The 13,294-nt window shown below is 40.1% G+C and overlaps 1 protein-coding gene across 2 annotated transcripts in view; it reads left to right on the forward strand.

Annotated features, from left to right (window-relative positions):
• The window catches only part of COL11A1 (collagen type XI alpha 1 chain), a 255,815-nt gene that overhangs the window by 202,015 nt on the left and 40,506 nt on the right, over window positions 1-13,294 (forward strand). For both annotated transcript variants that reach the window (XM_019531004.1, XM_019531003.1), the window contains exons 50-54: window positions 8,661-8,714; window positions 9,278-9,385; window positions 9,586-9,639; window positions 10,282-10,335; window positions 11,783-11,836. In XM_019531004.1, coding sequence (XP_019386549.1) covers window positions 8,661-8,714; window positions 9,278-9,385; window positions 9,586-9,639; window positions 10,282-10,335; window positions 11,783-11,836 — 324 coding nt within the window. The remainder of the gene's footprint in view (window positions 1-8,660; window positions 8,715-9,277; window positions 9,386-9,585; window positions 9,640-10,281; window positions 10,336-11,782; window positions 11,837-13,294) is intronic.

Raw genomic sequence — 13,294 nt, forward strand, 5'->3', positions numbered from 1 at the left:
ACAGCCCTGGGCACATATGAAAACACAATACCTGGGAGGAATAAACTCTGGTGCAAACTGCCCTGGAGTGTATTGTGTCTCATTAATATCTAAGTAGCTGCATCCACTAAGTATCTAATGCTTCATAAAGAAAGATGATCAAGGCTGTAGTCCATCTTTTGCACAAATTATCCGGCTGAAAATTGAAGAATACACTGTATTCAAAATCTCATCTAAATCTATCCTAATCATGCAGGTAGTCCAACATATTCGAAGTAGCTTTTTCTGTCAGAACATCATATTACATTACATTTCCTTTGTGTAACTAGCTTTCTCCTATGTTAATCTACACTTCTTATCACAGCAATGACTGGGCAATTGAAATTTTGTAGCCTGGTATTTTTCACTTCTGAGCATCTTAATATTCTATACATTTTTCTTTCCCATCTATCCTGTATTTATGGTATAGATGGCAGGTTCACAATGTATTTGATGCTTTAAATAAGATTCTTTGGGTGAAGTATTGACCTCATTGAAGTCGATGAGAATTTTACCATTGGGTTCAATGAGTCTAGGATGTGACCCCTTGCATTTATACTCAATTTATTAATTCCTGAGAAAATTTTCTCTCAGTTATTTTGTAAAAAATGTGACTTACTTCTCCTTCTTTGTTCCTCTTCCTTACCATCTGGCTCTTCTGGTTTAGAGCTTCCATTGTGTGAGAATTATCCCACCAATTTAATTTGGGAACATAAATACATACACACTCTGCATCAGTAGGTACCATTCTTATTTCCTGTTGCTTATTTCCCATATCCTTTACATTCATACATGAATGCTTGCAAGCACATTGTCTTGCTTATTTTTTATTTTAATTGCTTGTTTTTACTTTACTATTCCCAAGTTTTAAATGCATGCCAGATTTTTCAGTTAAGAAGCTTCCACTTAATGAGTTCTGCCAGTTTTGAAAGCATAAGGAATTATTCTGTCTGGAATAGTTTCTGCTTGTTGAATAATTTTCACTCAAATGGTCATGGGTGGATCTAGGAGGATGCAATGGCACAGTCTCACTCAGGCAAAGGGAGGTGTGGCTTCATTCTTCTTGCCCTGGATCTGCTATCACAGATGGTGTCTCATCAATTATCAGATTGCTTACTCTACATCCCTTTACTTTCTTTCCTGTATTTTTTTCCAATGGATTTTGTTGTGTAGGCATGCTTTGGTTTTCTCATCTAATCCTGGGTAAGCTCATCATAATATAGGTAATAGAATTCTCAACTATCAAAATTTTCCCTTCATCAGCTAGCAAACTATAATTTTTTTGTCATATTTAATGCTATGTGTTTTTAACTAGCCTGTTGTTTCCTCCATTTTGCATACAAAATATAGGCCTGAATAATCGAAGGCATCTGTGGTATAAATGTGCATGTAGTATTGCATTATTCATGTTTATAACCTCCCTGGAACGAGCTGGAAGTCTTGAGACTCTGTTACACTCAAGCATAACCACTTAAAAACCAACTTGTCCCTCAAGTATACTTTCTTTAGCTTGCTTATAATTAGAAAAATATAGTAGAACAAAATCTACAAGCATATTTTAATCTATATCTAATACAACACAGGAGGCCTGACTTTCAGAGGTGCTAGGCATTTATCAACTGGATTTTAACTTGAGTTACTCATCACCTATGAAACATCTTACCCTGTTTACCATACCTAAAATTAAACCTACTTTTTAAACAATACATTTCTTTCAAATACCCCATGAACTTGGGAAATCTATGGGCATCTTTACATGTGCTCCAGGAGAGAGAGAGAGAGAGAGAGAGAGAGAGAGAGTGTGTGTGTGTGTGTGTGTGTGTGTGTATGTTGGGAGGGAGTGCTTTAACTATAGTGGATCCGAGAGCCATTCTCATTAAAGCACCCACAGCATCTCATGTACTTAGCATCTCACACTTCAAATTGGCAGTGGTGTTTCTTTAAGCACCCCCACTGCCATTGTAAAGCCCAGGGATGCTGAATACTAGGGCTGTGCGAGGCTTTGGACAGAGCTTTGGATCTGGAGAACCTTTGGATGCTTCAGGGTCTGAAGCAGCATGTCCGGGTTGAAGCACTGGCCTCATTAGGCTTCCCGAAGAGGTTCAGAGCTTCCAAAGTGCTTCAGAGCCACCTCGGAGATCTGGCCATAGGGTATAATGGGGAAACAATAAAATATCTATAACTTTGTTGTTTTTTGTCTGATTTGGATGACATTTTCAGGGGTGGTAGAATCTGCAGAAAGCATGAAGCCTGTCAAGTTTCAAAAAGATTGGTGGGGTGCAGGAGTTTCTGGGGAACTGCACCCCAAATCCTTGAAAGCAAAACTCCTGTCACATCTGTGTGTTACAACACAGGGAGGTTAAAACTGCAGGGGTGGTTGCTCTTATTGAGGCCACAAAGCCTGCCAAGTTTCAAGAAGATGGGTGCAGGGGCTTGGGAGAAACTGCACCTCAAGCTGCAGACAAGCAAAACTCATGCCATGGGTGACTGCGTGCGCTAAGGCGCAGTGGGGTGACAGCTCCAGGGATGGTGGCTCCTGCTGCAGCCACCACACCTGCCAGCTGCTGAGGAGATCAGTGCAAGGGGGTTCTGGGGCCCTGCACCCCTAGCTGCTTGTGGGACTGACTATGTCTGTCTTGGGGCTGGGAAACGCTACTGCAGGCCTGGCTGCTAAGCTACTGTGTTACTAGTTACTAATCAAGCATGATTCACTCAGGGACCAGCTCAATACACAGGACCTAGCTAATGTAGCCAGTTAATTGCCATCAATTAGCACCTACAAAACCAGGCTAAGGAGAGGAAACAATACAGACAATCAACTGCCCCAAGACAGACACAGTCAGTCCCACAAGCACCCATGGCACGCGTTTTGTTTGTCAGCAACTAGGGGTGCAGGGCCTCAGACCCCCCCCCCCCATAATGATCTCCTCAACAGCTGGCAGGTGTGGTGGCTGCAGCAGGAGCCACCATCCCTGGAGCTGTCACCCCACTGCGCCTTAACACACACAAGGTCACCCATGTCACGAGTTTTGCTTGTCCACATCTTGAGGTGCAGTTCCCCTCAAACCCCTGCACCAATCTTTTTGAAATGTGTCAGGCTCTGTGACCTTAGTAAGAGCTACCACCTCTACAGTTTTGACCTCCCTGAGGTGTAACATATAGGCATGACAGGAGTTTTGCTTTCAAGAATTTGGGGTGCAGTTCCCTCAAAGCCCCTGCACCAATCTTCTTGAAACTTGACAGCCTTTGTGGTCTCAGCAGGGCCACCAGACCTGCAGTTTTCACCACCCTGTGGTGTAAAACACAGCCGTGACATGAGTTTGGCTTTCACCGATTTGGGGTATAGTTCCCTCCAAACTCCCACACCAATCTTCGTGAAACTTGGCAGGTTTCATGCGCTAAGTAGAGGCTACCATCTCTCTAAGTTTCATCCAAATTGGCTGAATGTTATGGGTATTTCATTGATTCATCCATTATACCCTATGGCTGGATCTCTGAGGTGGCTCCAAAGCTTCCAAGCCACTTCGGCCGGATCGAGGTGGAAACCCAGTCTGGACTCCAGATCAGATCGCTGCCATCTCAAGTGGCTGTATCTGAAGCCGGATCGGATCATTGCCGAGTCGCACAGGCCTACTGAATACACAAGACACACAAGCTGCTGGAGTGCGCTAATTAGCATACTCCAGCAGACTCGATTAATTGAGTCTGCTCCAAAGTGCTGTAATTACAGAACATCAAAGCAGCATCCCCACATGTGTACAGGCATCCTATGAGTTTACCAGCACAAAAATAAAACAAATGAAATAAAAATAAGTTAAACTTCTTTCCATTTACTCATCACAAATAAACTCAGTGCATGAGCGTAGGCCTGTTTTTGATTATGGTTGTCAAACACATCCCAGAGCTATATCAATAGGTACGAATTGCAACATTAGTATTATTACATTTTTTCATGAAAAATGTAATATTCACTGCATATGCTACCATTTCTCTGTTTTCTGCCTTTTTATAATATCTATTAAGCAGGTACAGTCAAATGGTATAACATGTCTATGAACAAAATTAAATCTAAAAGCACTGTCACAGTCAGGTACATGAAACACTTTTAAAAATACGGAAAGAAAAAATGTGCTTTACTATACTGAAGAGGAATTTCAGCATAAGAAAAAAACATTTAATTGGTCTTGACTTACTCTATATTCTTTGATGTTGTAAAATTAAAATAAAACAACAATATTCTATATTAACAATGTTTCCTAAACAGCAATCAGGACTGAACTCAGTGGGATGGTGTACATGTTTGTATGATCACATTTTAAGTTAGTTATATTAGAGTGGAAGTGAGATACTTTTAGATTAATTGAACAGTCTGGCCTAAACATTAAAAACATGGTGAGTGATTCTGTGCACATGGTCTTTCATACACAAATCATTTGTTCCCACAGGTATACATCAGCAAACATTTGCATTTGCAAATATTAAATTCAGTCTTCTGGGTGAATAAAATTAGACTGCAGAATTATGCCCAGAGACAAAAAAAGAGCAGAGAGCTAGAGATTATATTGAGATCTTATTTGAAAGCGTGGCTGCTAAAACTTATTAATGTTTTGCAATTATTACAATACTCTCAGCCAAAGTGGACCGGTGGCAATTTATACTCACTGGAGAAATAGACTTCTAATTACTTGCTTCTAATTGTGTGCCTCTCTGACTGTTATCACTAACATACTTGCACGAATTTGTGCACATATGTATGTGCACATGTATGCACCAACAAACACACACATGTGCACACAGTTTCTTCCAAAATCTCTTTTTTGTCTTTGAATTAAATTGAGAGGCATAGCACAGTCCTGTGGATTGTTTAAGTCCTAAAAAACAGCATATGTACCTTGGAGCTGAATATAAGCCAATAGATATAGCTTTTTTTCCAAAGGAGATGTACCTTTTTTGGTACTAGTCTCATTTTTATCCACATATTAGCCTTTTCAGACTTTGAGAATTCCTTGTGAGGAGACGAACAGAAACAGAAGTGTTATGAAAATCCTTTTACATTGACTGTTATGCTCAGTTGGTGTTACAGTAATCTTACAATATTCAACTTACAGTATTGTAAACTAGTTACAATATTCTAAAACATAACCAAAAGGTGGCAGCCTTCCATCCAGTATCATTTTGCTAGTGTACTTTCCATTATATTTTCCAGAACTATTTTAGGTGGTTAATCGTAAAGAAAAGACTTTAAAACTGAGGCCTTGGACTGAATAAAAATATTCTATGTGAATGATAGAAAATTCCAGAATTTTATGTTAGTGCCATTGTATCAGTCTGTGTAGGTTAGGATTGTTCTTGCTGAGCACTTGTCTGAAAAAGATCCTATAATATTTTGGGCTTCCCCTTAAAAAGATCTGATTTACAGCCTCAGGATTTTCTGTACAATAGTTAGAGGTGGACTAAAACTAGATCATATGATTTCTTTCCCTGGTAGAGCAAAAGGTATTTCCCATGTAGATGATATATCAGGTGTTGAAATTGTTATGCCCTCGATCTTTGGTAGAAGGCAAAGATCATGTAATTTATTCACACCTGAATGGAACAGGATGAAAACAGATTGGTGATGTATTTAATACCTATGAATATATACTCTCTATGGGTGCCTACAGATGTTCAGGGGCTGAGCTCTAACTCGTGGCACTTTACATTCCCCCCTCCCCACTCCAACCCGACAGATGTTCACCTGTTGGGTTGGGGAGGGTGGGGCCCAAGCCCACCTGCACTGACCCTGACCAGCAGATGGGGGTGCTCCAGCAGCCTTAGAGGAGGCTGCAGAACCACTCCTCTCCCCAGCCTTGTCCTCCCCCTTCCCTCTCCTTCCCTCCCCTCCCCTCCCCCCGCCCAGCTCCAAGGCTACCAGCAGGAGAGTGAGGAGGCAGGGAAGGGAGCAGCTCACAGCTGCTAGCTGGGCTTTGCCAGGCAAGAGCTGAAGTAGGGGCTCAGGATGGAATTGAGCCCCCTCAATCAGCAATCCCAGCTGGGGTATTGGGGGTAGATGAACCTGCTAGGTGTGGGAGGGTCCATTCTATCCCCCCTCCTGCCAGGTCCACCCATGGCAAAGGCAGCACTGCTGCTGTCAAAAGGCCATGTCAGGGGGTGGGAGAAGAGAGGCCCCCTCTCATATGGGCTCCCCCTCCACATTTATCCTGGCTGGCGTATTGGTGGGAGCCGGGGTAGGCTGAAAAGGTAAGGGGTGGCTTGCTTCCCTGGCCCTCTGCCTGAGCAGTAGCAGCAGTAGCTTGACAGCAGTAGCAGCAGCGATGGCCAGAGCTAGGTGGGTGGAATAGAGCCCCCTTGCCCCACAGGCCCACAGACTTGCTTCCCCCAATACCCCATCTGAGGTAGCTGTGGGGAAGGGGGGTGGTCATGTGACAAAGGGACTCCACTCGGCCCTGCCCCTCCCCTCAAGCTCCGGCCAGGCAAAGCCCAGCTGGCAGCTGTGTGCTGCTCCCTTCCCTTCTCCTGGGGGACATGGCTGGGCTGGTGATTGCTGGTGCCAGCAGTAGCCCAGCTCTGCAAAGATGCTAAAAATTAAACCTTGAGGAAAAACAAGTTCCCTAAGGTACTCCATTCCATAGCACCTTTAGCTAATAGCTGATTTGAAAAGGTTAATTTTTCATGTCATTGCCCATTTTAAAAGTGTTCTCCAGCTGTGCACTCCAGGGGCCCAATCACACAGAAAAGGTAACTTGTGTAAGTATCCTAGATGTATTTTTCTAGAGCCATCTGTTGCAATGTAGTATAGGCACCTCATGGGTCATCTAGACCAACTCCCTGAAAAAATTCAGGATTCATTGTTCAGACACCATCCCAGAAAGATGCTTACTTTGCCTCTTCTTGAAAAACCTCCAGTGAAAGAAATTTTGAAACTTTCCTAGACAATTTATCTTATTTTCCACACAGTTCTTACTCTTAGAAAGGGTAATGGCAAGCACTAAGAGAGACTATTACCACTAATAAACTAATGACAGTTTAGATTTGCAAAAATTGTAGTAAACAGTTTCTAAAATCAAGTCAATAAAAGACATTGTAAAGCACTTAAAGGTACTTTTTTAAGGTTCTGAAGATTTATTGATGGTTTGATAATCTGCAGAAATTATTGGATAATATCAGATCAGATAAGTATCAGATAATTATCAGATAACCTGCAGAAATTATCAGATGATAACTCTGATAATCAGCAGAAAAATCTTTATCTTTTTCCTATAGTTTGAACCATATTTACAGTGGGCTAGATGTGCTGAGTACATGGAAGCCTGTAGGCCCTCCCCCCCTCAAAAAAGAGGACTGTCGCATGAAATGTGCAAAACTTTCCACATGTCCATCATCTTAGTCCTCCTCCCTGGCAAAAATAAAAGTTGTGCCTATGCAGTGGGCCATATTTAATCTTGCTGAAATCAGTCAAAATTCTTCCAGGGCAGAAGAGCAATTTGTTTAAGCTACATCTGTATCTTTATCATATGTGTGCTTCAATACAGACTAGACAAATGACCCCTTCCACAGGAAGATTGAAGACATGCCCCTTATGTAAAATGAGTTGTAGTGTGGAGAGGTGTATGCAGTGTTCAGATTTTGAAGAGACTAGGCAGTTTAATTCATGATATGTACATTTTAATTCTCTGAATAGGTCTTTCATTTTTTGTTGATCTGCATGATTTTTTTTATTCTTATTTTAAAGCAAAATTCAGACCAAGTTTGACACAGTTCCGTTATTTTAAAAAAGGTATAAATTTAGCTTAAACTTTTAACTTTTCTATTGGAGTAAATTGAATATTTTTCTAATTTTCCTTTTGTCGTTTGTTGAGCAAAAAGAAGGTATAAGTAATTCCACACATTATATCAAAAAAACTTTTAAGTAAATCATGCTGTTCTCACCTGAGTGCACACTGGCTAGAAAACAGGTTTTGTTATGTATTCACAGATTTATACATTCAGGGCATTAGTACCAGAACATTTTAGTAACAAACTAGTTTTCTATAAAGGTATATTTATCAGTCTACTGAGCTAGAAAATAATTGCTCATAACTAAACTTTAAAAGTAGTGCTTGCAAAGCCAGACTTTGACATACACCGTACTGTGTATTGGCTCAAAAAGAGAATAAATTACCTTAAATGTTCACTTAATATGGTAGAATCTTTGACTTGCACAGATTGTTTGCATATGGTGTTCTTTTAAAAGCCATCTGGTTTAATAAATAATTCCCTTCAGCAGTAAAAGCACAGTGTGGGTCTTGGTGGTCTCTTTTAAAATATTATTGCTATTCTATTATTTTATTCTTTTGTTATGGCTTGCCTTATTATTTATTATATCACTAAAGACCTAGAAATAAAGCCTGAACATCAATGGAAATTAATTTTCAATTGGTATTTGCTATTTCTTAAGGATTTGCTTCCAGATGAGAACATGAAAAATGATGATGGAAGAAAAATGCAGATGGTCAACACGTGTTTGTTTTCTTTCATTCGGAAGAAAAATGATAAACAGGAAACTTTCAGTACAAGGCATATTTTTAATTCAACAAAAGATTGTACAGATAAAAGCAGAGAAAGTAAAAGACTTTTATTTATAAATCATTATCTCTTTACAGGGTGAACCTGGTGAAGCAGGTAACCCTGGACCTCCTGGAGAATCTGGTACATCTGTGAGTATATTTTAAAATAATTCTGGTAAAATAGGCTACATGGTATAAAATCCTATAGAGGAATTTCTGGTTTCCTATAATCAGATTACTTATGAGATCCTCAGATGTTTTCCTCACACTTTAACTGAAGAACTGATATTTATAAAATGTAATTTATTTGCTTTCTCTTATAGCTCACCTCTTGTATACTAACAATGCAATTACACTTGTGGACATCTATCTCTTATGTCCAACAAGTTACCATGTATTTGTTTAATAAAGCTATTTCTTCCAGGTATTACTTTTTTCTTTGTTAATGGAAAAGTTAATTCAAAATTATAAATCTTCCTGGATGTCAATATCTAGGTGCAGATGTGAATCTAGGCCTGGGTTCTTCTGGAATTTCAACCTGGAGACTGGTTTGGACATAACATTTAGTCAAAAGACAAGTTTTTATGATAAAATTTGACACTTCTGAAAGTTTAAAATGTAGGCTTTTAGTTGTACTTATTTTATAGCTTCCCTTCCATCTTCTGACTATGCTGCTTCAGAAAGCTAATATTTTCTATGTTTTTTTTTTACAGGGCCCAAAAGGTGAAAGAGGAGAAAAAGGTGAAGCTGGACCACCTGGGGCAGCTGGACCTGCAGGTGCTAAAGGCCCTCCAGGCGATGATGGGCCTAAGGGTAATCCAGTAAGTGACAAGTGCATTGGAAGTGTAAACCATTCTTGTGTCAAATAAAACATTGATTCATTTAATAAATGTATAGGGCTGTATATGCATTTCTGTAGTGTGTATTGAGTTAAATATTGTCTCCTTAAAGTATTTTTAAATAACTTTTACACACTTGGTGGTAGATGACATCTCTCTGGTTTCCTTTCCAATTTATCTAGGGACCTGTTGGATTCCCTGGAGATCCTGGACCCCCTGGTGAACCTGGCCCTGGTGTAAGTATCTAGGCAAAGCAATTTGATAGCCTTATCCTGGTTTCTACTGAAACCAAAGTTAAAATTTCTATGAACTTCAGTGGTAATGTGGTCTAGCTCAGTAGTTCTCAACCTTGTTTGTACCAGGGCCCACTTGTAAACATCAATGGTCAGGCCTGATGCAGTGCCTCTCACTCCTAACTTGCTGCCCCTTTGTTGCTCACAGGACCTAGCCCACCAGTGTGTGGGGGAGGGTGTGGTGTGGGGGGCCCAAGCAGCCCCTAGTAGGCTGGAACTCTGCTGCCCCACAAGGGAAAAGCCACAGTTTCCCATGTTTTTCTCCTTCAAAGAATAATCCATTTTTTAAGTTTGTTCACAACCCTTTCATATATTCTTGTGACCCACTTTTGGGTCACAACTCACAAGTTGAGAAACTCTAGTCTAGCCTGAGTGATATTGTTCCAGCTGATTGTGTTTCTGGAATCTTAAAAACTGATAAATTTTAATAAAGAGCCTATAATGGATTTTTTTTTTTTTTTAAACAACATCTAATAAAGTTTTAAGAATATATCCTAGGGAAGAGTAGTGCATCTGAACATACAAGTAGCATTGCAACATTAAATTAAATTAAATATTGAGCTTCTTTCTCTCACATATCTGCAGGGTCAGGATGGTACCGGTGGGGAGAAGGGTGAAGATGGTGACCCTGGTCAGCCTGTAAGTAAATTTGACACTAATAATTCCTGTTTGACGTATTCTTCAATATTAAGAAAAAAAACCAAATTAAAATATGAGAATATTTTAAAATAATTTTTCCTTTTACCTTCATTGTAAACTATCCATTCATTTCTGCACTAATTACAATAAGGCTTTGAGTGTGATCAAATATAGACACAGTTTGTGGTGATAAATGCATACCTGGCTTCTGTAGGAAACAAGTAGAGATACCCAGATTCCAGTGAAATTCAGTGGGCACATCTGCACATGCTGTTAGTGTTATAAAGACATACTGCTCTTTCTGTGCCCTCTGTGTCCCAGTATGGCTCAGCTCCTGGCTCTCCACAGGAGCCAGGAGCTGAGCAGCACTGGGACTGGGGAGTTGTATCCTTCCTTGCCCAGCTTGGGGCTGGCCAAAAGCTGTCCCATGTCAGCTTCTGACCTGCCCTAGACTGCTCAAGGATTTCACTGCCCAGCCAGGGGCTGGTGTGGAGTTGTTGCAGAAGTGGCAGTCCCTGGCTGCTCAGGCATTTCTGGCTGGGAGCTGCCTCAGAAGTAGGATTTCCCTGCTTGAACAGCGCCACAACAGGGAGGTGAAGGAGTGGGGAGGGGTAGAGAGCTACCCTGCCCCAGTGCTGCTCAGCTCCCAGCTCCTGTCCTTTTCTAGCTTATTTGTAGTAAATATGTATTTTGGTGAACATTATGATTGACAGAATTATCTGTAAAGCTGAATGCCAAGATATAAAAATGAGAGAAGCTAAAACACTGTTATATCTCATACTGGCCTACACACATTAATTTCTTGGATCACATTTGTTTGTAATCCTAGTGACTTTAGTAGAGTAACATCAGGGATGAACTTAGTCCTTCATTTTTAACCTTTTTGGGGGTATATTATCTATAATGGAACATTTGCCTCTGTAGTAAACGCTGCAAAAGTAATTGACTTCTAATAAAAGTGAATGTGAAATTGACAGCCGTTGCCTAGTTCAGTAACAACCTAATTAGTCTCAACAGTGTAGAGAAGCTCACACAAAGGCAGAAGATTGAAAAACGTAAGAACAGTTTTAATTAAATGAGGCCGATAGCTAACATATTATTCTGTTACACCTTTTAGTTTGAAATGTTTTCCAATAACTAACAAAAGAAAGGGAACAAACCCCCTCAATATGGTTGTGTTTGATTCACTAAAATCCCAGACTGGGTTCTAAATACATTCAGGCTAAGATTTGCTGAGTAATCAGGCATCATTTTTACCCGCATTTCTGATCTTAACCAACTATAAAGTTCTTTTATTTAATGAAAGATGCTATATTATTCCAAATTACATTTGTTGTGCTTAAGGGGTTGTGTGGGGGGAGGTGGGGGTGGGGAGAGAGACTTTTTTTCTTTACTACCATTCATCAAATAGCCTTGAAATATTACTATGGATCATTTGTATTTTCAGGGTCCACCAGGCCCTTCAGGTGAAGCTGGCCCACCTGGTCCTCCTGGGAAGAGAGTAAGTAATTTCTGTCTCTTTTACACTTTTCTGATCAGGACACTGTGTTTTAAGGAGCTCCTAATGGGCTCAGGTATTTGCTACCAGTGTTATTCTGATTTTATATGATGATTGCAACATTCACAGTATGGTTGGGTTTGTTTTACTGTTCAAAGAAAGACATGATTCATGATCAGCCTAGAAAAGAAGAGGTTTTGAAAAGGGTGTCTTTGGCCTGTGTTGGCTATGAGACTTGTACTAGGATCAGAAAAGAACTCCAACCTCCCAAGGAAGAGTATCAGGAGATAAGGGTCTCCTGGATCATACTGAAACAACAGACAGATGGAGCATAATTACTGCCGCAGTTCATAGTGGTGCAGAGTGTTTGTGGTAGAAAGCACTAATGACCAATGTGAAGATAAAGAGACATGGCTTAAGCTCCAGCCCTGTGAGGTAGCAAGGGAATGCAGGACCTTCAGTTGTGGTCAGCTTATTCACCAAATTCAGGAGACACTCCAGATACAGTGGAAGAAGACATCTTGTTTCTAACCCACACCTGGGATGCACAAACTATTTCATGGTGATTTGCAAAGATGGTACTTGAGTAGTAATTTGTTTTTACAACAAATTCAGCATCACAGACTATTTTGTTTCCAGTCCTTAATGTCATATTTAACTACTTTGCTTTCAACTCTGGCATACTCTCTTGCAAAGATAAGACAGTTTACTTCTTTCAAAAATACGGTTGCCTGAAAGCTCATTGAACTAAAGCAAAACTTGAAATTTCAGAACACAGATAAATATGAAGAATGCCTTTTGGCAATTAAACCTATGATGAAGTTCACACTTTTTTAATGATAGTCAAAGTTTTGGAAGAAATAGTTGGGACTTTATAGTAATGACATAAGTTAGAGCAACAGCAAAGGTCTTTTAATTCATTCTGTGGCTGGACTGCCAATGAAGAATCAGGGAGTCTTAACCATCTACCTAATGGCTGCTGCTTGTCCACATTAAGCAAACATAGACATGAGGAAATATTGATTCCCTATAACCTTTTCTTGCCAAACAAAGAGCCAGAATGTGCCTTATTTCTTTCACCCCCCAAAATTCAATTTCTGCCAGCATAAGGAATAGCATTCAGAGGTAGCTTTTTTTATTCCTGGACAATAAATGATAATCAGTACAGGTTCAGCTGAGTAACTTCTACCAGCTCCTTCCAGTAAATTCATATAGCTTCCCTGAAGTTCAAAAAATGTTTGATGCTCTCCTTTAGTTACAGAATAATAATTAGATTATAATATATTGTTCCAACTAGACCCCTGTTTGTCATTTAGCCAGTTTCAAACTGTGCACACTCTTGACCATATTTAAAATCCAAATTCAAGCATGCTATTGTGTAAACATTGCTGACAAACCAGAGCAGTCTCATCTATTCAAACTGAAATATTATGTAGCTAGTGTTGTCTGACAAGCTGTGAA

Source organism: Crocodylus porosus, unplaced genomic scaffold (assembly GCF_001723895.1).
Source record: "Crocodylus porosus isolate Cpor-Errol unplaced genomic scaffold, CroPor_comp1, whole genome shotgun sequence".
In the NCBI taxonomy this organism is placed as follows: domain Eukaryota; kingdom Metazoa; phylum Chordata; order Crocodylia; family Crocodylidae; genus Crocodylus; species Crocodylus porosus.